At 42.2% G+C, this 20,429-nt stretch overlaps 3 protein-coding genes across 4 annotated transcripts; 1 reads left to right on the plus strand and 2 right to left on the minus strand.

Annotated features, from left to right (window-relative positions):
• Positions 1-58: 58 nt before the first annotated feature.
• LOC148885689 (dehydrogenase/reductase SDR family member 7C-B-like) lies at positions 59-4,644 on the minus strand. Its single transcript, XM_089018089.1, has 7 exons — positions 4,542-4,644; positions 2,294-2,465; positions 2,028-2,140; positions 1,393-1,603; positions 1,220-1,312; positions 961-1,119; positions 59-823 (listed from the first exon to the last, which is right to left on the minus strand). Exons 1-7 carry the CDS (start codon positions 4,575-4,577, stop codon positions 621-623), a joined length of 987 nt encoding a protein of 328 aa, XP_088874215.1. The 5' UTR covers positions 4,578-4,644; the 3' UTR covers positions 59-620.
• Positions 4,645-6,373: 1,729 nt separating this feature from the next.
• LOC148885690 (splicing factor U2AF 65 kDa subunit-like) lies at positions 6,374-12,671 on the plus strand. Of its 2 annotated transcripts, none has more exons than XM_089018087.1 (11): positions 6,374-6,528; positions 7,639-7,786; positions 8,043-8,149; positions 8,311-8,480; positions 8,556-8,672; positions 9,311-9,449; positions 9,520-9,599; positions 11,349-11,471; positions 11,537-11,623; positions 11,728-11,976; positions 12,418-12,671. In XM_089018087.1, the coding sequence occupies exons 1-11, from the start codon at positions 6,480-6,482 to the stop codon at positions 12,547-12,549; spliced, it is 1,401 nt and encodes a 466-aa protein (XP_088874213.1). In that variant the 5' UTR covers positions 6,374-6,479; the 3' UTR covers positions 12,550-12,671. The 2 variants fall into 2 exon arrangements, with proteins under 2 accessions (XP_088874213.1, XP_088874214.1); XM_089018088.1 differs by having other exon boundaries at positions 11,731-11,976.
• Positions 12,672-14,606: 1,935 nt separating this feature from the next.
• On the minus strand, positions 14,607-20,410 carry cbx2 (chromobox 2). Its single transcript, XM_089018086.1, has 5 exons — positions 19,891-20,410; positions 19,750-19,793; positions 17,600-17,665; positions 17,459-17,528; positions 14,607-17,394 (listed from the first exon to the last, which is right to left on the minus strand). The coding sequence occupies exons 1-5, from the start codon at positions 19,960-19,962 to the stop codon at positions 16,219-16,221; spliced, it is 1,428 nt and encodes a 475-aa protein (XP_088874212.1). The 5' UTR covers positions 19,963-20,410; the 3' UTR covers positions 14,607-16,218.
• Between the last annotated feature and the right edge of the window lie 19 nt (positions 20,411-20,429).

Below are 20,429 nucleotides of genomic sequence, written 5' to 3' on the forward strand. Positions count from 1 at the left end.
AGACATACGGTAAAACTATGATTAAAAACCGTGGTTTTGCACAAATACATACTTCATTTATTGTATATTCCTCATGCAATCCACTGACACTAAACGTACAACTTTTATTTGAATTCAGGACACTGTGAACACTAATAACAAATATACAACATGTGGGATTGCCAATGTTGAAGAAACATTTTTAATGTTGATTAAAATGTACTACAAAGTCTGATGAACAAGTTTGTAAAGTCGTCTGTGTGGATTGAAAGAGTCATTTTAATGTACGTATTTGGCTAAAGATGGCTGAACGTGTTGGAAAAACATTGATGAAATCATAAAAAAAGCATTTTTTTTGCAAAAATACCACAGGGTAGAGTTGTCCATAATACCCTGTAGTTTTAGGCGAACAAATGCTCTCTTTTTTATTGTTTAGTTTGAGGAACTGTATCAATACCTTCAAACAGCTTTAGAAATATCTTCAAAGGACACCTTTGTCAATGCAGTCATATGACATTATCAAGACATTTGAAAGACTGCAGATAGACACAATCCAATCGAAAAGGTTGTGTCATAACAAAACACCTTGATGCAATTACATTTAAAACTCAATTTCTCATCCTTTCCAGAATAGAGCAGAACTACATTTTAGTGTTGGGGGTGTCATTTACTCCGGCTGCCATGACGGCGAAGAAGAAGTTGGGGAAGAAGGAGCGTGCATAGATTGCCACCTTTGGAAGCGAGGGGGCCATCAGTACCTCCCTCCTCTTGTTGCTCAAAGTCTTGGCCACCTCTCTGGCTGCCTCACGTGTAGAAATGCCCGGTGACTTCTTTGTGTACAAATCTGAGCAAGAATTGAACAGCAAGACATGGAGTTGAACTACTCTATAAATGATGACAGAAACGATATTAGCGTTAGTCCTGACCAATGGAACCGCCATAGTTAGGGACCACGGTTGTGTGTCATTTTTCAAACCTGACCTGACCAGAAGGATTTGGCTGCCGTGTTGTTCTGATTCCCAGATGGTTCGTGTGAGTTGAGGAATGTGACATTGATGGTACTGACAGACAACCCTAACTCCTCCACCTCAGAACGAAGGCAGTCGAAGAAGGCCTGAACTGCGTGCTTGGAGGCGGCATCTGCGTGTTTGGATGAGATGTCATTTCGGACATAACGACATTTACCCTTCACACACACAAAATCTCTCTCTCTCACTCTCTCTCGATGTCAACCACTCACAAGAAGTGCGAAAGGGCACCGCCAGTTTTGCCTGAATGCTGTTGACCAGCAGCAGGTGGCCGGAACGCCGGGATATCATGGAGGACAGCACACCTTAGACACACAAACCTCACAATGACACACACTTATCATATGTGTATGTGTGCATGTGAGACATGCTTTTCTGTGACTACCTTTAGTCAAGGTGACCGGGCCAAAGTAATTGTTGTCCATGAGTAGCTTGTCCACCCCCAGAGACAAAGTGTGAGCAGGGCCTTTGAGCTTCATGCTGCTGTTGAGGATGAGCATGTCCAGGTAGCCGTAACACTCCAGGATCTCTGATATTGCGTCGGGAAGCGACTCCATGTCTCCAAAATCGAGAAGCACCAATTTAGGAGGGAACGTCTGTTGACCAAGGCAAACAATGGGGGTTCAGCTGTGTGACTTGACCACCAGAAAGGGGAAACAACATTTGCGACATAGGACAGCCCATAAATACCATACTAAGCCAAACTAGTGTCATGCACTATTAGTCTTCTTATCAAAGCTACCACACTGAGGGTCCATGTGCAAGTACATTGCATTCTGTCTTCACAGATTACACAATTTCAGTGCATTCAAATTCATTTCAGTAAAATGAATTTGTCTTACAAGTCACATTTTTTCCTACCAGTGGTGCTATCGCTAAGCTATTTCTTGTGGAATTGTACCTCATAACGAAGGCATTTTTTTGAATGTCACCAGTTGAATATAGTTATTAACTACTGCAAAAACGATTACTAGTAAGACTGGTTATGGAATAAAAGCTAAAAGAGCATCCATTACTCACCACGCTTGGGTCAGAAGAATTTTGTAACTTGTCCGAGAGTTCCTGGAGTTTCTCCCAGCTTTTGCCACACAGGATCAACCTGGCGCCACCTTTGTGGAAAATGGTGGCGCATTCTTCGAAACAACCCACATGCAAACCAAGAACAAGTTGGAGACAGCAGATTTTCACCTCCTAGGTGTGCCAATCATGAGTCTCAAATTACCGTTCAACTTTTAAGTTACTGAGGAAAAATAAGCAAGCGAGTCAAGTCACGACTGGGTTGTTACCGTTTCCAAGTGTGGACAAAGCGTCACTGAGCAGTAGCACCTTGTTGCGCACGGGGCTTTTGGCCAGCAGGCCAGACACCAGGGAATACACGTGCAACAATCCTGCTGCTAGCATCACCGCGCATGGAACCATCAGGACTGTGGCGATCCACCCGGGCTCCATTCTCATCCCCTTCAGGAATTTCCATAAAAGAAACAAGCGTTGTTTTAGATGTGTCAAATTCTGAGTACAACTTGGAATGAATGGATGACATAAAGCAGTGGTTCCCAACCTTTAGTGACATAAAAAATATGTAGAAATATATATTTTCTGGGGTTTGACATTTACGTCCGTGTTTTTGCTATTTTCTAAAATAGGAATTAGCCCTTATCCCCTGCAAATATCCTTCCATCCGTTTTCTATTCCGCTTAGCTTCTGGTGTGGTGCAGGTGTGCTGTCTTCTGGCAGTAGGTGCTTACACTTTGAACCGGTTGCCAGCCAATCGCAGGGCACACGTAGATAAACAACCATATGCGCTCACAATCACACATAAGGACAATTTAGAGTGTTCCATTAGCCTGAGAGTGTGGCAGAGTAGTTGATATTATACTCAGGTTAATTTACCGTGAGCCTGTAGACGTGAGTTGTGGTCTGCAGCAGCTCCTTGTGAGTGCTTTCGTTTCATTAATGTCAATTACCGTATTTTCACGACCATAAGGCACATATAAACGTCTCAGATTTTTATCAAAATGTGCGGTGCGCCCTGTAGTGCGGACGTGTTAGAGACCACCGTGAGGAGGACGTGTAGAGAAAACGAGGGGGGGGGGGGGTGTGCGGCCGTGGTTTGTGTATGAACGAACAGGTATGTGCTTTATGTAGAACAACCCTGAAAATGGCAAAGAGACATGGTTATGAAGCTCAGTTTATTTAAACTGAAGGCTATCAACTACGCCGAGGAACATGGGATTGGAGCCGCCGTGACATAATACGCGGACATAAGGCAAGGTGGCCAGAGTTGGAGGAAAGCTTCAAGCAATCGATCGGCGAGCTAAGAGCGAGCGGAAGGGGCGTTTCGACTGTCACCGTGCCGCACAGAGCAGTAACGCTAGCGGAGGAAATTAAAAACATGAACTTGAACATTTCCAAGGAGGTCCGTCTTGGTGCTGGCGTTTTATGAAACTGCGATTTTTCCATGCGGACCGGGACTACTGTAGCGACGGCCGGCGAATTATTCTGAAAAGCTGGCGAAAAGGCTGCCATGCTAACGGAGAGAAACTCCCGGCGATTGTGATTTTTTTTTCAAGAAAGACTTTGCCTAAAGAGACATTTCCAGCAGGCGTCATTCTTAAGGCAAACAAAAAGGGCTGGATGTTACGCCACAGTTTGCTAATGGATTGTGGATGCTTGGGCTAACGTGTCTGCTAGCACGGTGGTTTGAGCTTTCGGAAAAGTCGGTACCGGTAATGTGCTCCTTTTTACCATGCCGACGCATATTGAATGATGATTACAAAATGTTATTCCTTTGTAATTAATAAATAAAGCACTACCAAACTCAGTTTTGCTCCCGATCTGTTTTTTTAAATACGCATACTTGTATGCCTGTGTGTTGTTGTGAGGCGGATGTACGTATAGCAGTAGAGGATATGTACCGGTATATAAAACTTGCGTCCTTTCATCCGGTGCGCCCAATGTGTGGGTTAAATACAGAAATGGCACACATAAATGAGACTGCGCCTTTTCACACGGTGCGCCGTTTGGTCGTGAAAATACGGTACTTTAATTATGCCATTCATCATTGGCATAGTTAGAAACTCAAAGGCGGTTGGGAATCACTTGAGGTGGAGGCTACACACTAATTATTAGCTATGACCGACTAGTGATGAAGCTAGCCGAGAAGCTCATCATGACATGAAACGTGAAAGTATGTCTCCAAATCCTTTCCACAGATATGTCATGTTCGTGACAGTGGAGGTGGGATGGCTGATGGAACCCAAATTGCTTGTGGAACCAAATCTGCGGCACACATACTTATGTCTCGGGAAAACGATTGATGGTAGCGTAATCTATTCAAAATAACATTAATACTAATTGTATTAGTGTTTCAAAACCAACAGAAACACAACCTAGGTACTGCTTGGCATTCAATATCAAACACTTACAGACAAACTATGGAAATTTGTCAGCAGATGTAATGAATTTGAAAAGCAAATGTGGTCCAGTTTGCAGATTGGGTAGCCACAATGCTGAATGACGCTAAAGCGTTCCTACCCAATCGTCGTCCACCTCCGTTACATTGGCATCCATTGGGTTTTATTTATTTTTTCATTTATTTTTGGTCACAACTTATATCCCGACACGGCTGAAAAATAAACACACACATTCCAATAAGTTTTGGACAAGAAAATTAAACAAAAGTACTTTATTTTGACATTTTGAATATGAATGCAAAATTTGACCTGCACCCAATCAAAAATCCTCAAACCTAATTGGTTGACCTATTTACTGTCCCACTTTTGGTTGAAAACAAACCAAGATAACTTTCAACTCTTGTTTCCTTTTGATCAAAATGCAATCTTGTCCATCTTGTCAAGTCTTAAAAATGCCCTTGTACACATCAAGCGTCCTTGAAACAAAATTACCAAAAGTCACACAGGACAGTAGAAGTAGAGCAGCTATTTCAAAGACGAAACCGGAAGCACATCAACTCGACTTTCATCCAAAGAGAACAAACTGATAGCTCATACTCACTGTGAGCGTGTGTGTGTGTGAATGTGGAATCCCGGTGTCCTCACTTGAGTTGCTTCACACCGCTAAAATCTGCTTGCCTGCTGCTCACCTCATGCTGCAACTGGTGCTCTTTTAATAGCAGCACAGCTGACACTTTCTTTCCACACGTGATGTCAGGGTGTTATGTTTAGAAGGACCACTCTCAGCTTCTCTGTGTTTCTGTTAGGGCTGTTGTTTTTGGTTATCATACATTTGCTTATGATACATTGAGCATAATCAATGTATCATAAGCAAACTACATAAAACAACCCCAACAGTTTCCATTTCAATATAATCTACCCAGGACCCTCCTCCGACTCAGAGGTGCTGGGTCATGGAACGTCACCCATATATATGAGCGATGTGATGGTTTCTTGAACCAATCATTTTAAAATTGCCTCACATATCACCTACAACAATTTTTTCCATTCCCTGATTGATTGGTCAAACCTCACAACCCAGCAATGAAGTTAGTACGAACAATGTTATTATAGTGAGCGCCCATAGAATTTTCATTACACTCACTGGAGGATGCATAATTTCAAATCACAAAATTCCATAATTAGTGTAAAGTCTGCCATGTGGGCTCCCTGTAGTTTAGTAGTATGTCAATATATGTCTGCTGCTCAGTTGTGCTTAACGTTTAAGTATTTTGAGTTCATCTTCAAGAACGATGCAGTTGCTTGTAGAGCTAATTATGAAATAACACCAAGTACTAACTGTAATATGTTTGGATTGGATTGGATTTGCCTTTATTAGTCTCGCGAGTTGCTTGTTCTGGAGCCACAAAGGGACATACGTCTTCTTGTGCCTGTCCCAAGCCCGGATAAATACAGAGGGTTGTGTCAGGAAGGGCATCCGACGTAAAGCTTGGCCAAAACAAACATGCGGACCAAACCTCTGAAGATGGAGGACACTGATTCGCTGTGGCGACCCCTTGAAGGGAAAAGCCGAAAGGAAAAGAAGAAGTCTTGCAGTGGATACATTTACATTTCACAGCTCTGTACTTTTCAATTGATTTATAATTGGCCAAATACAAATACCTTTGTCGTTGTAATTAACAATTTCCCCACAGTACTATCTGCATTTTTGAATAAACACCACATTTATGAAAGCACCATCATGACCATTTTCAGAATAAAAATGAGCAACGTTCTGTGTTGTATAAATTTCGGATAATTGGATGATTAGCACCAATAATATAATTGAATCTAGTCGCACAATTTTACAATTCAATGTAATATTATATAAACTTGATCCACCCTGTCTTTCGTTTAACCTAATTGTTATTTTGAAGTACATGACCGGAAGTCATGTACAGCTGGAGTTTACCTGGAAGAAAGAATTGATGGTTTTGACATCTCCGGCTGTCATTAATGTTCGCATTACCCCTTCTCATCCGACGAGTGCCGCTAATCAAGCACATCACATCGTGGTAAAATGTCGGATTTTGAAGAATTTGAGAGGCAACTGAGCGCGAACCGTCAAGGTAAAAGGAAAAAACGACACCGATGTTTCATTTTTTTGTTTGGTTTGAGGGGTGTCGATAAGCTCGCGACGTTTGCAGCCTCCTGCATTATTTTATGTTATGAAAGGATGTGCTGGGCTAGCCAAAATTAAGATGATGTGAACTGTGAGTCAGCTTTTTTTGGCTCCGAACGCGACATGCTGGCTTTTTTTTCATATGCTGACGTCGTCAAGCGAGCTCAGCTCCTGAACGCAACACATCCCTTCCACCAACACCGAGACGCCAAACTACATCGAAAAAATGATCTCGTTTTAAACCTATTCATCTCCTGTTACAGTGAAGGCTGATATTTAGGCAACACCTAGAATGCTTTCAGACAACATCGTATCCATCATCAGTTCAGCTCTTACGATGCAATGACATTCAGTTAGCAACTTTTAACATCCATATAGTGTACATACTCGAGACCAAACTTTTAAACATTGGCAGTCACCTCTTCTCTGGAGGACACCGATTAGCTGTGGCGACCCCTTGAAGGGAAAAGCCAAAAGGAAAACAAGAAATCACCTCCTCTCTTAGTCTGTGTAAGCTCTTAGTCGTACAGGAGTGGTCCATCGATGAGAAGGTTTCTTCAGCTGTCATCTGTACAATTTTGGAAATTGTACAGATGACGGCTGAAGAAACCTTCTCCTCTCTTAGTGTCTGATCACATGTATGCATAACATATTTAACATTGTAACTGTCGAATGTTCTAACTTTAATTCTACGCCAGTTAATACTGAAAATTCAGAATGTGCAATTGTAACCATTTGTTCAGTTGTTACTAAATCTGGACACCGACCTCCTCAGGAAAATGGAAAACGAGCTCTATTAAGTATTTTCACCTCTAGGAAGAACACTAATTATTTTGAGAGCTTCAATTCAAATTGAAATGACAAATGTTAATGATGCATTACTATCATTCATTTATTTGACATTTTGTGCAGAAATAATGTATAGTAATTTACAAATTACGATATATAATTTATGATAATACCTACACTACCTCCATAATTCAGTCTGGATTTGCATGTCACTTTGAGAAAGGGTGAGTCAGATCACATGACCTGATGTTTGTTTTGTTTTTCTCAGAGAGGGAAAGAGAAAGACACAAAAAGAGGAGTCGCAGTGGCTCAACTGGTCACCGCAACAAACACTGGAGCAAAGAGCGGAGGGACAAACGGAGTCACGGTCGAGATCGGGACCGGCGCAGCTCCTCGCAGAACCACAAGCAGCACAGGTTTCAATTTGGAATTGTTCAAGTTCCAATCTCATTTCTTCTCATAGGTAAAGCTAAGTGGAAGTGGCTACAGTAGTCTTGTCTGTTTCTTTTCAGTAATTAAAGGCATTAGTTGCTTAACCTAAATTTTAGTTTGGAAAAGGGTTGGTGGTGCGACTCGTATCAACTGAACCTTTTGGCAACTCAATAAATTGAGGAAAGGCATGAGTGGAAAAGACACTGACACTGATGATGATTCTTCCTCTCTTTTGGGCAGACATTCGTCTCCGAGGAGAACAAAGAAGAAAAAGCCGTGCAAGTACTGGGACGTGGCTCCACCGGGCTTTCAACACATTACTCCGCTGCAGTACAAAGCCTTGCAAGGTAGACGCCATGTTGGAGATTATATCACATCTATGGATATTCATTCGTGGCCATGGAAATATGAACATCAATTGTCACCGAAGTATGGATGTCTGCATGCACCAAAATATCCTACCACCGTAGTCGAGAATTCAAATGATTGCGTTTTTCTCCTTTTGCAGCCGCTGGTCACATCTCGAGCATGACCTTGCTGGCGACATCCGACGCTACCCCCACCACAATGTTGCCCAGTGTGTCCACGGCGCCGCCCCCGGTGGTCGTGTTGGGAAATCAAATGACCAGACAAGCCCGTCGCCTCTACGTGGGAAACATTCCCTTTGGGGTCACCGAGGTCGCCCCGATACTCTCATTTGGACGAAATCGTGCCTTGGCAGCCATCTTGATTGTGTCTTTTGTTCCTGCGCAGGAATCCATGGCTGACTTCTTCAATGCTCAGATGAGGTTGGCTGGCCTCTCGCAGGCCTCCACCAATCCTGTCCTTGTTGTGCAGATCAACCAGGACAAGAACTTTGCTTTCCTAGAGGTCTTGTTTGTGGGAGTTTGGGGGGGTTGTTGGGTGTTGACATAGAGAGAGAGAGAGAATATTGGATTGGATTGAATTGGATTAGCCTTTATTCATTTTGCAGTGGAGAAATAAAAAAGCAGTAAAGTTATGAAAGGAAGAGGAAAGGAAAGAAAGAAGTAGAAAAACAAAACACACAAGCTTCTGTAAAAGCAACCGTGGTCGCGCTGCCATCTTGAGGTCAAAACTACAACAAAATTAATAAAAAATAATGTGACACAACACAAAAGACACAAACTCAATATTCAGCAATTTCTGCACCCTTCTTGGTTGTATGAATCAGTTTTAGATGAAAGAGGAGAGGATCAAAGAGTCCTTTTCACCAGTGGATCAGGGACGCCATGGTGAAATGTGCACGTCCGCTACAAACTAAATGTTGATAGCAAATACTGAAGCTGTAGCATCCATTGACGAAAAGAGATTGTCTCTCATCTACTGTCCCACATAAATCCGCTTCAATTCCAAGCCGTGACAATATCATGTACACTGTCTTTGACACTGTCACCGACTTTGGCGGTTGTCCAGAACATGTTTACATTCAATTCTGTTAGCATAAGTTAACACAAGGCCGCTTTCTGCGGGGATTGTTTCGGTTGCAGTTGCGCTCGGTAGATGAAACCACGCAGGCTATGGCCTTTGACGGGATTGTTTTCCAAGGTCAGTCGTTGAAGATTCGCCGGCCTCATGACTACCGGCCGCTCCCTGGCCTCTCAGAGCAGCCTGCCTTCCACGTGCCAGGTGGGTCGCGCTGGACCACATCCGCCAGCATATCGCATGGGTTGCTTGACACTTGCATATTTGTGTCCAGGTGTCGTTTCCACAGTGGTTCCCGATTCTCCTCACAAGCTCTTCATCGGTGGTCTACCCAACTACCTGAACGACGACCAGGTGCATGTGGCAAAAAGTTCTCACAAGTTGTAGACAAAGTACAGATTACTAAGACTTCACATCACATTCACTCAGTCTTGTTTCTTATATTCCCCCAGCCTTTATTTTGGTTGACCGGAATCAATCATCATCATCCTCATCATCATCCTTATTGGCGTCCTCATTATCACCGACCTGTTTATCATCCTCACGTGTCATGTAGAACATCAGCGATAAGTAAGTCATTTCTGGCTCTTCCCATTTTTTAGCACTCCTCTGTCACCTGCGATGCACAGTGAAATGATGAAATGTACTCCAATTAGGATGCTACATAGTAGCCTGAACTACAGTAGATGCACCAAAGTCCCCTTTTGTGTGTGTGTGTGTGTGTGTGTGTGTGTGTGTGTGTGTGTGTGTGTGTGTGTGTGTGTGTGTGTGTGTGTGTGCGTGTGTGCGCGCGTGCGTGCGTGCGTGCGTGTGTGTGTGTGTGTGTGTGTGTGTGTGTGTGTGTGTGTGTGTGTGTGTGTGTGTGTGTGTGTGTGTGTGTGTGTTAGGGTCATTTATTAATGAAGCAGAAATCAAAAGTAAGAACAAAAAGATTCTTTAATCTTTGGGACGGCACATAATGGGGCTGCCTGCACCCACTGGTATAGCGAATTGCTTTAAAGGACAACCGACACCATTTTTTTTTGTTTCCTAACTGACACCAGATAAACGTTTTATAGCATCTAAAATACCCAAAACACGAATCCTGATATTTTTGGTCAAATGAAAAACACCAATAAAAATGACTTAAAGTGTCCCAAACCTACCTCAAGATGACCTCAAAGTTTCAGTTTCAGAAGGTCCCACCCCCTTGTTCGTGACGTCACGCCAGGACGTCTTGCCTTGCTCGAGAATCAAAACAATGGCTTCAGATTCGGAGAAGATGCTTTCTTGTTAGTCATCCAGTTATGAATATGATTCAAGTAAGTAAAGTCTCGTTATATCGATATCGGTTATATCGATGGTACTGCTTATTACGATACTATTTCTCTGAACGCAAGGAGAAAATTTACATGCCGCAGGATCGGATATATCGATAGTCCTGTTATATCGATATTTTTTCCGACGCCCGAGAATATCGATATAACGAGACTTTACTGTAGTTCTGAAGAGGAAAGCATAAATGCTTTCAATCGATTAAAGAAGTCCTTCTGTGTCATTTTGAGGCGTCTGGACTCCTATGTAGCGTCCCAGAAAATGGCGTCCGAGCTCTATTGGAAATGGGCTGATTTGTCTGCTGGGAATTTGTGTCAGTGAATATCAACTAGTAGTCTTGGTGCAACACACAACGATTCACCATCGCGTTAATTATGTGTTTTCCTTCTAATTTCGCCATCAACACAAGGTTTTCAGACCAAACAAAGTACCCAAAATGCATTGTGTGTCGCTTTCTCGGTCAGGGGCGTGACGTGACGTCACGGTAGGCATCGTCATCAACTCCAAAAAAACGGCGCGTGTCTTAAAATGTAAAATATAGCTATATGCGGTGGAATCTTTGTAAAATACGCTCAGTAGATGTCATTTGAAGTGATTTTACAAATTATGGACAACACAAATTGCATGTCTTACCAGACTAGCTTGTCCGGAGGCGTCGGTTGTCCTTTAACAGTGTGTGTTTGTTTGTGAACATTTAATCAAATATTCGTCACACCACTTGATGAAAAGCATCTGGTGCTTTGACGTGAAATGATTATCTCAAAGTAATGACATATTTTTTGTGTGCAGGTGAAGGAGCTGCTGACTTCCTTCGGGCCACTCAAAGCTTTCAACCTGGTGAAGGATAGTGCGACTTCGCTGTCTAAAGGCTATGCCTTCTGCGAGTATGTGGACGTTGGTGCCACGGACCAGGTATGCCTGACGTGACGTGATGTGTCATGCAAAGGGCGGGATGCTAGGCGTGTTCGTCTTGCCAGGCGGTGTCTGGACTCAATGGCATGCAGTTGGGAGACAAGAAGCTCATCGTTCAAAGAGCCAGTGTGGGAGCCAAAAACACTAGCCTGGTAAGACCTTGCAATTTGTGACTCTTTTTTCTCACCATTTGGACATGTGTTTATTACCCTGGAGGGAGAAATAGATAATCATTCCTGCCATTTTGCGCCCCCAGCAGGCGTCCGTCACGGAGACCCCGGTGCTGCTTCAAGTTCCGGGTCTGCAGCGCATGCAGAGTTGCGAGTTTGCGGCCACCCAGGTTCTGTGTTTGCTCAACATGGTGCTGCCTGACGAGCTGGCCGACGATGATGACTATCAGGAAATCCTGGACGACATCCGCCAGGAGTGCTGCAAATATGGCAGCATCCGCTCCATCCAGATACCGAGGCCGCTTCACGGGGCCCACGTACCGGGCTGCGGCAAGGTGTGATGTCTATGATGGGTTAAAAATGATCCTTCCCTCTGGTTCATGGCTCTTCACGGTGTTAGAAGATGGTATTAAAATCAGCAGGAACCAAGGTGTTGAACAAAAAAGCTTATTTTAATCTTGTAGACGGCAGACATTGTGAGTTCGGTTGAGGAGGGCCAGAGAGAGAGATGGGGCGTGTTGGGAGAGCTTTTATAAAGACGGACAGGATGTGACGTCATGTAAAGGCGGGCAGGATGTGACGTGACAGAAAGTCCAAGAAAAATAAAATGATGCGAAAGGAAATAGAAAAGATGTTTAAAATGTATTCGTATAGCGAATTGCCTTAACAGTCTTTGTACCGTGTGTGCTGGAATGGGGCAGGGGGGTGGGGGTGGGGTGGGGAGAGACATTTTCTGTGTGACAATGCCAATGTGTGTCGTGTTCTCTCTCTTGCAGATCTTCGTCGAGTACGAGTCCACGTCCGACTGTCAGAAAGCCATGCAAGCGCTGAGTGGTCGGCAGTTTGCCAACAGGGTGGTGGTAACCAAATACTACGATGCAGATCTGTATCACAGACACGACTTTTAAAACACACACACACACACACACACACACACACACACACACACACACACACACACACACACACACACACACACACACACACACACACACACACACACACACACACACACACACAGACTTACACAATTTCCTTGACTTCCAGTGCTTCTTAGAAGTTCATTTTACTCATTGGCACTGCACTTGCTCTGCAGTCAAATTAATTTTGATATCACATTTATGTACAACTGCAACATAACATAGTGGTGCACAGCAATAAATTTTAATACTGGACCGCCACCAGGCTTGAATTATTATAAGGAATTACGAGCGTCTTTGCCACATGTAAGTGCACGTTTATGGTGCTATTTTTTGAAATGTTATTTTGAAAGTGATGCTTTGAGATGAGTTTTACATTGAACAGGTTTAAGGCTCAGAGTTTGTGGCATATTGATGATTTTTGCTTCCATTATAAGAAAAAAAACTGATTGATTCTTTAAGAACATGACCAACATATTTTTTTGTAATTTCATTCGCACAAAAATATTTGCGGAAACACTGGAAAATAAGAGTGTGGAAAAGCACATTTTCCGTGTCTAAATACTTTTATAGGCTTTGTTGTTGGATAATCATGATTTGATGAATGAAATATATGCAAACTGTTACATTTTCACAGACAAAATGCGGAATGTTAGGAAATATGTACGTATTTGTCTTGTTTGAGTCAATTTCACTCAATTGAAACACCATTTTGGTGTCAATATACAATTAGGATTTCAGAATTAAAGAGAATCTCCCGGTATGCATGTTTGAATTCACCTCATGCTAAGTTCAGTTTGATTTAGATTGGACCAATTCACAACAGAAGTTATCTTAAAACATTTTTTGAATCTGGAAAATCTTCATTTTTAATCCATTAAACAAAATTAAATAATCGCATTCAAATCCAACGGCGTCATCTAGTGGCCATGTCCCTCATCACAAGCCCAAGTCGTTTCCTGTGATGAGGCAACACGCTGCCTCAGCGAGCCTTCACACAAAATATAAACCGTCAATGTAAAAATCACACGTTCTCGATCACAGTCAAAATATGACTACAATAAACTATCAACGTGTATTCTTTTTTTTTTTCAAAAGCGTGTTACGTTACGGCAACAAAGTTGCATTTTTTGTAGACCGGATTTTTTTGTTAAACGCATTTTTTCCCCGGGAGTATTAACAGTAATATCAGAATCAATGTTTTTCTTAAAACTTCGTGATTTTATTTAGTCAAGATTTTAAGGACAAAATTTTTAGAATAAACGTGGACTATTTGAAAAATATTTTCCTTTCGATGATACGCAGTCCAGTAATATCACCCTCAAAACCCATAAAGTAGTCGTGGATTTGTCAAATGAGCTGAGTCGTACATTCCAAGTTGTACACGAGGCTACAGCGTTTATTTGAAAATATGAGTATCAAAGACAAGCCTCCAATAAATACATTTTGTAAAATGAGTACAACAATCTGTTACGAAGAACTATAGGGGCTATACTGGAAAGAAACAAAAGATATATCCTGTGCCGATAGTCATAATCTTTTGAGGAGAAAAAACATTTATTGTGAAATATTTGCACTTTTATATTTCAGTAATTTTTCTTGCAAAAGAGCGAAACACTGCAAATGTGGTAGTTATGTATATGATTTATTCAATTTCATTCCCAAATGGATGGAATATCGAAGCAAAAAAGTGCATAACTGCCAAAATATGATCTTTTTTTAAAGAAAACATTAATTCTCGATTATAATAAGAGTGTTATATTGCAGCTTTTTTTTCAAATATCTGTCTTATGATTCATGGGTTGACTGTTAATGCGAAAAATTACATTTGATACTCCTGATACTCCTTCGTATTTCACATTTAGTTGCTCTAAATGCACATTCTTTTTTTTCTCGAGCTTCTTCGGAACAAAAACAAAAGTCAGTCCATGAGCACCGTAGTTTTCTGCAACTCTGAAACAATGCTGAGATGAATTTTGTATTTTGATCATCTCCAGACTACTGTAGCCTGGTCAACATCATTTTGTTTAAATGAAAAAAAAAAAAAAAAAAAAAACAAAAACAAAAAAACAGCAGCTCAGTTGAACGGATTAGTCTGAAAAGCAGAGTGAAAACACAGAGTGGCCGGACCCTTTTCTCAGGGGGCCTGGCATTGTTTGGTGTGACGTCACACCATTGAAAAGGATCCCAAAGAGATGTCAGCAGCTGCCAGAAAACAAAGCAAAACAGCCCAAGTGGCTCCAGAGACATCTGGTGCTTTATTGTGTAACCGCTTACCCCCATGGGGACCTGCCTAACACAATTTCTGCTGAATATGAAGAAAAAGTGTTATCTGAGAAAGGATCAGACACTTTGTCTGTCTTACCCTACGAAACTGACAGTTGCCTATTTAGTGGTCTGTTCCCATTTCTTCCCACAACTTCAATGAAAGCTTCCAACTTTGAAAATGTTGTCACGCAATTTAGAGAAACAGCACTAAGACTTGCAGACGGTTTCACCTTAGCTTTACATGCATGTAAACAGTAGCCTTATAAAACAGAGGTAGCTCATATAATAAAAATACACTCTAGCCGTATGACTAAACAATTCCAAAGACGAATATGTTGACTATCGATTAAGATGTAAAATGTAGAAGAGGGGAAATTTGTGACAGGTTAAAAGTGCACGGCAAAGGCGTTCCAATGTGCCAAAATCTAGCTGGCTATATATTAGCTATCTAGCTAGCTATTGGCTGTCCACCTGGCTAGCTATCTAGCTGTATATTAGCTAGCTTTGTATCTATTTGAATTACTTCCGGGTTGAGTGAACGCTGGTGCGTGTGGCTGCCGCTGCTCACCCACAGAGAAATTGATCCCGTGACTGTAAAGTGACCTTGAGAGTTTTTAAAGGCGCTTAAATGAAATGTACTGTAATTATTATTATTAAAATCAGGGGGAAAAAGACCGCAAACAGTGCATCACAGCTTGTTCTGGGTACCCTGGAAACGAGTTGTTGGTGATCATTTATCACTTTTGTGCCCGCCAGGCCAGAGAGCTTGAACACCAGAGAACTTTGATCGATGACGACATAAGGGAAGTTGAAATCTTGGAACCTATAAAGCTCCTGGGTAAAATATCTCCAACCTTGTGGTGGTCTTGAGAGCAGAAAGTGATTCACATAATCGGTCACACCAAAAATTTTGCGGCCTACTGTGGATTGCCAAAACCACAAACGGTTGCATTGTTTTCTTTAATCGATGTTGGACTAGAAACTATTGAGGTCAGACTTGTAAAATTGGCCTGGACTGGAATTCTGTGATTTGACATTAAAACGCAGTTGAGTGTCATGATCTCTTCCGTCTGCAGCCGACGGACAGATCCAAAAATGCTTTTTTGGAGTTTGTCTTTGGCTGGAACATTTTGAGGCGGGACCCTGTAAGTTCTAACATAGATATTTCTGGTTTGCCAATGGCCCGAAACATTCACCTACTAACTATTTGTAGTTGTCCTTTTGGGCTGTCTGTAGCCTTGGTCTTCAGATTTTTAATTGGACTACGGTGGAGGCAGATTAAACACACACCTAAGGTAACGTAGCATCAAAAATTAATAAAAGAAATAAATTACAACAATAACGGAGGGTCCTGATGCAACGGTCAGGTGAAGTTTGTGAGGTGTCCAGTCAGTAGTTCCGGATGCTGAAGAATCCCACGCTAGTGGGTGACTCCTTCACCGTGACGGTGACCAGGTTGGCGGTGACATCCGTGACAAACACGTGTTCAATCAGGCTCCGGGTGGGCTTCCAGTCTTGGTTGTGGACCACCGGCAAGGGTTCTCGGCTAGCGTCTGACGAGTCAGGGTCTGAATCGGAGCTGCTCTCGTCCTCGCCTGTGCTCATCTTTCCGTCTTTACAAGCCGCTCTTTCCAGGTGGTTCTCGGATTTATGGACCTCGGCTTTCTCCAGCTTCGCCCTGTAGGTCTGGATCTCCGTCAAGTCTCTGACTGTGGCGGACTTCCGGGTTCCTCCCGGGGAAACGGGACTTTGGGGGTGTTTGTACTCCTGGTTTTTGTTGATTTTGCGGGCAGGTTGTGCGGTGTTTCTCAAAACCGAACCAGGACCAGATGATTTGTTGCCTTGCGTGACTTTGTTGTGAAGGTTGAGAGGCTGATTGCTGGTGATGTTCTTTGCTGCTTGGGCCGCCATGGCTTTGGCGTTTGTTATTCTCTGTAGCACGTGAGCCTTTTGTACACTGGGGGAGTTTGCGGTGCGCTGGGGGGATGCCGGGATGTGCTGTTTGGTTGCGTTGGAGGTGAAAGCCTCTAGGCCTCTCGGTTTGAACGAATCTGGTCTTGGGGTGGGCAGTTTCCCCTCTGCGACATTCTTACCCGGGCTGGATTTCATCAGTGGGACGGGGGATGGAGGGATTGATCTGGCGGATCCTATTGTGCTCAAGGGGTTTCTGGATGTTCCCCCGTGGGTTGGGGGACTGCGGTTGGGAAATCCTGCAGAACCCCGATGGAAACCCATGAAGGCAAAGCTGGCCAAGTGAACCGGTTTCTTGATGGCACCCGGAAGGTCTGAATCCTTCTTGAGGCTTTTCCGAAGACCTTTGCTCAGAGACTTGCGACCACGTTTTTTCGGCGGCTCCTGCTTGGCGACCACAATCTGCGCTTTCTTCTGGGGGACGGGGTTGGAGTGGAGGTCTCGTATTCGGATTCCGGGGGTCTCCTGTTGCTCCCCGTCCTCGTCTTCCGAGGAGGACGAGGACGAGGAGGAACACGAAGACGAGGAATCTGAGGATGAAGAGGAGGTTCCGGAGGAAGAGCTGTTGGACTTTGGAGCCTCGAGAGCAGTTTCCTAAGAAAGAGCAAAACGTGTCAAATGTGTCCCGACGACATCAAGTCAAGTCGTTGAACCTTACGGTTATTTTACGTGGACGTCCTCTTGGCCTTTTACCGCGTTTTCGTATCAAAAGTTCCTTCTCTTGTTCCCTGCAATACATGCAGTTGAAGCAATAACTATCCGGACATTCCAAGAAAAACAAACGTTAAAAGAAACTCACTTCTTGTTGAAGGCCGCCAAAAGTCTGGGATCAAGAATGTTCTCTTGGGGCTCCCAGCTGTTGTGTCTGGAATAAACAAAGAACATTGAAACATCCTTATCGAAGATCTCAGAAGTTCCAGGTATGATATGCCAGCATTGTTTTTGATTGATTGGTACGAATGTTGGTGCAATTTGACTGTCATCGCTGGACACAATTGAATGACTGTTTGTTTCCGATGTGTTGTGTCACATTATTTATTTGTTTTGTTTTTAACTTCAAGATGCCGCCGCCTGAGTGGCTGCATTTACAGCAGCTCCTGTATTTTGTTTTTGCTGCTGTGAAATGTAAATGTCTCCACTGTGAGACAAATAAAGGCTCATCTATGATGTCACAAGGACTGTGTAAAATGTGTGTGAATAGTAGCTGGATTCAAACTCGCTGTTGCTTTGTCCGAATGTACTTATAAATCACCGTTGAAAACAAGACAATAACATTTTCCAAATGGTTCTTCGGTTTGAATCTAAAAATATTTGTACACACCCATTACCACAACCCAATATTATATTTGTGATGAATTTTCTTATGAAATATTTAAAAAGTGAATTTTTGTGTTATCTAATCATAAATAAGTTTGCAAAAGTAGCACAACCGTCTAATTTCAACCAAATATGTCACTTTCCCCATCACGCAGGTGTTTGTTTTGAATCTAAGGTATGAGACAAGCCCCTTTCACACTGCCTACTAATGCCGGAATGTTCCGCCATTTCCTTGTCATTCTGCATGAAAGGCAACCATGTGGAATTGGGGGATGGGTTAAAGTTGGCTTGGAAGATTCTTGGATCAATTTCAACACCCCCTATCATGCACTGGTACCTTAAACATAGATAGCAGACTTGGCTTAGAAGGCGTGTGCCACCCCCCCTCCGGCCAAATTGAAAAAAATGTGAGTGATATGCATTTTTAGTTGCCTTTTTTTTTAGCAAGTGGCCCTTCTGAAATTTGAAACGCCTGGTTGCTATGTTCTAATTTTTCATTTGAGATGCAACAAAATGGATGTGGCACAAAAACAAATTCAACATGTGGTAGAAGCTTGTTGAAGAAAGAGAAAAAGAACCCCCTGATCAGCAGTCAGCCTAACCCCCCACCCTTGACACGCAAACGCACGCACACACAAAGGATGTGTGAGCCTAACAGAAGGCAGGCAACAGTGTGCACCCGCGGAGAATAGGGGACAGCCAAAAAAGGGCGGAGAGGAACTAACATGATCAAAAAGACTATTGTAAATCAACATGGAAATAACACTAATATTAATCAATCCCACTGTACACACTTCTTTTCTGAGTAGCTCTAATGGGATAAATTGAAATAACATAGTAGTAGTAATGTAATTAAAATAAATAAAAATGATCATTTTAACAAAACAAACTTTAGTAATTTTCAATGTGTTATTTAAAGTATTATAACTATAAAAATTTGATTAAAGGCAAAATGTTTTTTTTTTAAAGATGGACAAAAAGTCTTAGTACATGACATAAAAAGCCGTTATGATCATTGAGTAAAAATTTGGAAATAAAGTTGGAAAATAAAGTGAAACCCGTTTTGGTTACGAATTATTGCCATTTAGATGACTAAACTCTCATTTTAATTAGTTTCGTTTAAAAAGTAGCCCTAATAATAACGTAAATTTCTGTTTTAATTTTAAATTATAACGCTATTACATAGAAGTCATTCGACGTTTTCTTTTTTTCGGTTGAACTTTTTTTATTTCGTTTAGCTACGTAGTCTATTAGGCTTTCCGTTTATAAAACAATGTCTTAAGTGGTTCAAAACAAGTCCGGCCGCCCGTACAACCTGATGAATGAAACGCAATGGCTTTATCTCATGAAAACGAACCCTGAAAAATTAAAACAAAAAATGAAAGAATGCTTTTGAAAAAAAAATAAAATAATGCACTTTAAATTGAATCGAATAAGGAGCTTAATTAATTCCAAAGGCAATGTTTGAAACACGAACAAAAGACTTTTAGAGGCAAAAAAGAACAACAAGCACCCAAGATGAAAGCGCACTAAAATTATGCTGAAGAGGAATTGATCAAGAACAAAACAAGGAGGGAATACAGTATTAAGTTTTGCGTGCAATGTTCATTGTTTGGGGTCTTCCTGACTTACTTGGAGGACCACCCTCTCCACTTGACCAGAAACTCCAACTTTCCCTGCACACAAAGAAGCACCAAGAGGTTGTGAGCTCGAAGCCGAGTGAGCCCGAAAAGCAAGGCAGGACGATTGGGAAGTTTTTGCGCTTTTGCAAACCTTTCGCAGTCTTTTGTTGAGGATGCATTCGGCGTCGAAAACCTGCTCGCCGACGGCGCTCAGCTCCTCCATGGTAGACCCGCACGATCACAATAACAACACCAGGAAAAGTAACACTAGACAGCACAGGAAACCAGTTCTAGAATACAACGCTACGCTACACTTCACAATAAAAGTGATGTTGGAGAGAATTATTATTTCAAAATTCTGACTTCGAAATGAGGATGATAATTTGTATTGACTTCTGAGACTGACGTCAGATATTTTAATTTAAATAAAAATGATAATGGAAACAAATACCCCTTTTGCCTTGTGCTTGTTACAATTCTGAGTGAAAATTCTGTTTTTGGATTCTTCCATGAAATGTAACCACGAACGCAGGTTTTTTTTATGAAACCCTAACTCAGATTTTAAGTTACATTTGTAATTCATAACCTTGATTTGATACCATACCCACGTGTTTAAACCCGACGTAAAAATTATGTTTTATATCCCAATTTTGAAACCCTTACTCTGAAAGTGTCTCCCGATTTAGTGTC

This window comes from Hippocampus bargibanti, linkage group LG17 (assembly GCF_051943395.1).
Source record: "Hippocampus bargibanti isolate YZ-2025 linkage group LG17, ASM5194339v1, whole genome shotgun sequence".
Taxonomy (NCBI): Eukaryota; Metazoa; Chordata; class Actinopteri; order Syngnathiformes; family Syngnathidae; genus Hippocampus; species Hippocampus bargibanti.

Bases quoted from the DNA above. Each gene is read 5' to 3' on its own strand.
- LOC148885690 (XM_089018087.1), top strand. From the start codon at position 6,480: ATGTCGGATTTTGAAGAATTTGAGAGGCAACTGAGCGCGAACCGTCAA. The intron at 8,150-8,310 runs GTAGACGCCATG...CTCCTTTTGCAG, and splicing joins GCAGTACAAAGCCTTGCAAG to CCGCTGGTCACATCTCGAGC. The intron at 11,472-11,536 runs GTATGCCTGACG...TCGTCTTGCCAG, and splicing joins ACGTTGGTGCCACGGACCAG to GCGGTGTCTGGACTCAATGG.
- LOC148885689 (XM_089018089.1), bottom strand. From the start codon at position 4,577: ATGGATGCCAATGTAACGGAGGTGGACGACGATTGG. The intron at 2,466-4,541 runs GTAGGAACGCTT...AAATTCCTGAAG, and splicing joins CGGAGGTGGACGACGATTGG to GGGATGAGAATGGAGCCCGG. The intron at 1,313-1,392 runs GTAGTCACAGAA...TGTGTGTCTAAG, and splicing joins CCCGGTCACCTTGACTAAAG to GTGTGCTGTCCTCCATGATA.
- cbx2 (XM_089018086.1), bottom strand. From the start codon at position 19,962: ATGGAGGAGCTGAGCGCCGTCGGCGAGCAGGTTTTCGACGCCGAATGC. The intron at 19,794-19,890 runs GTTTGCAAAAGC...CTTTGTGTGCAG, and splicing joins TCAACAAAAGACTGCGAAAG to GGAAAGTTGGAGTTTCTGGT. The intron at 17,529-17,599 runs GTGAGTTTCTTT...CATGTATTGCAG, and splicing joins TTGGCGGCCTTCAACAAGAA to GGAACAAGAGAAGGAACTTT.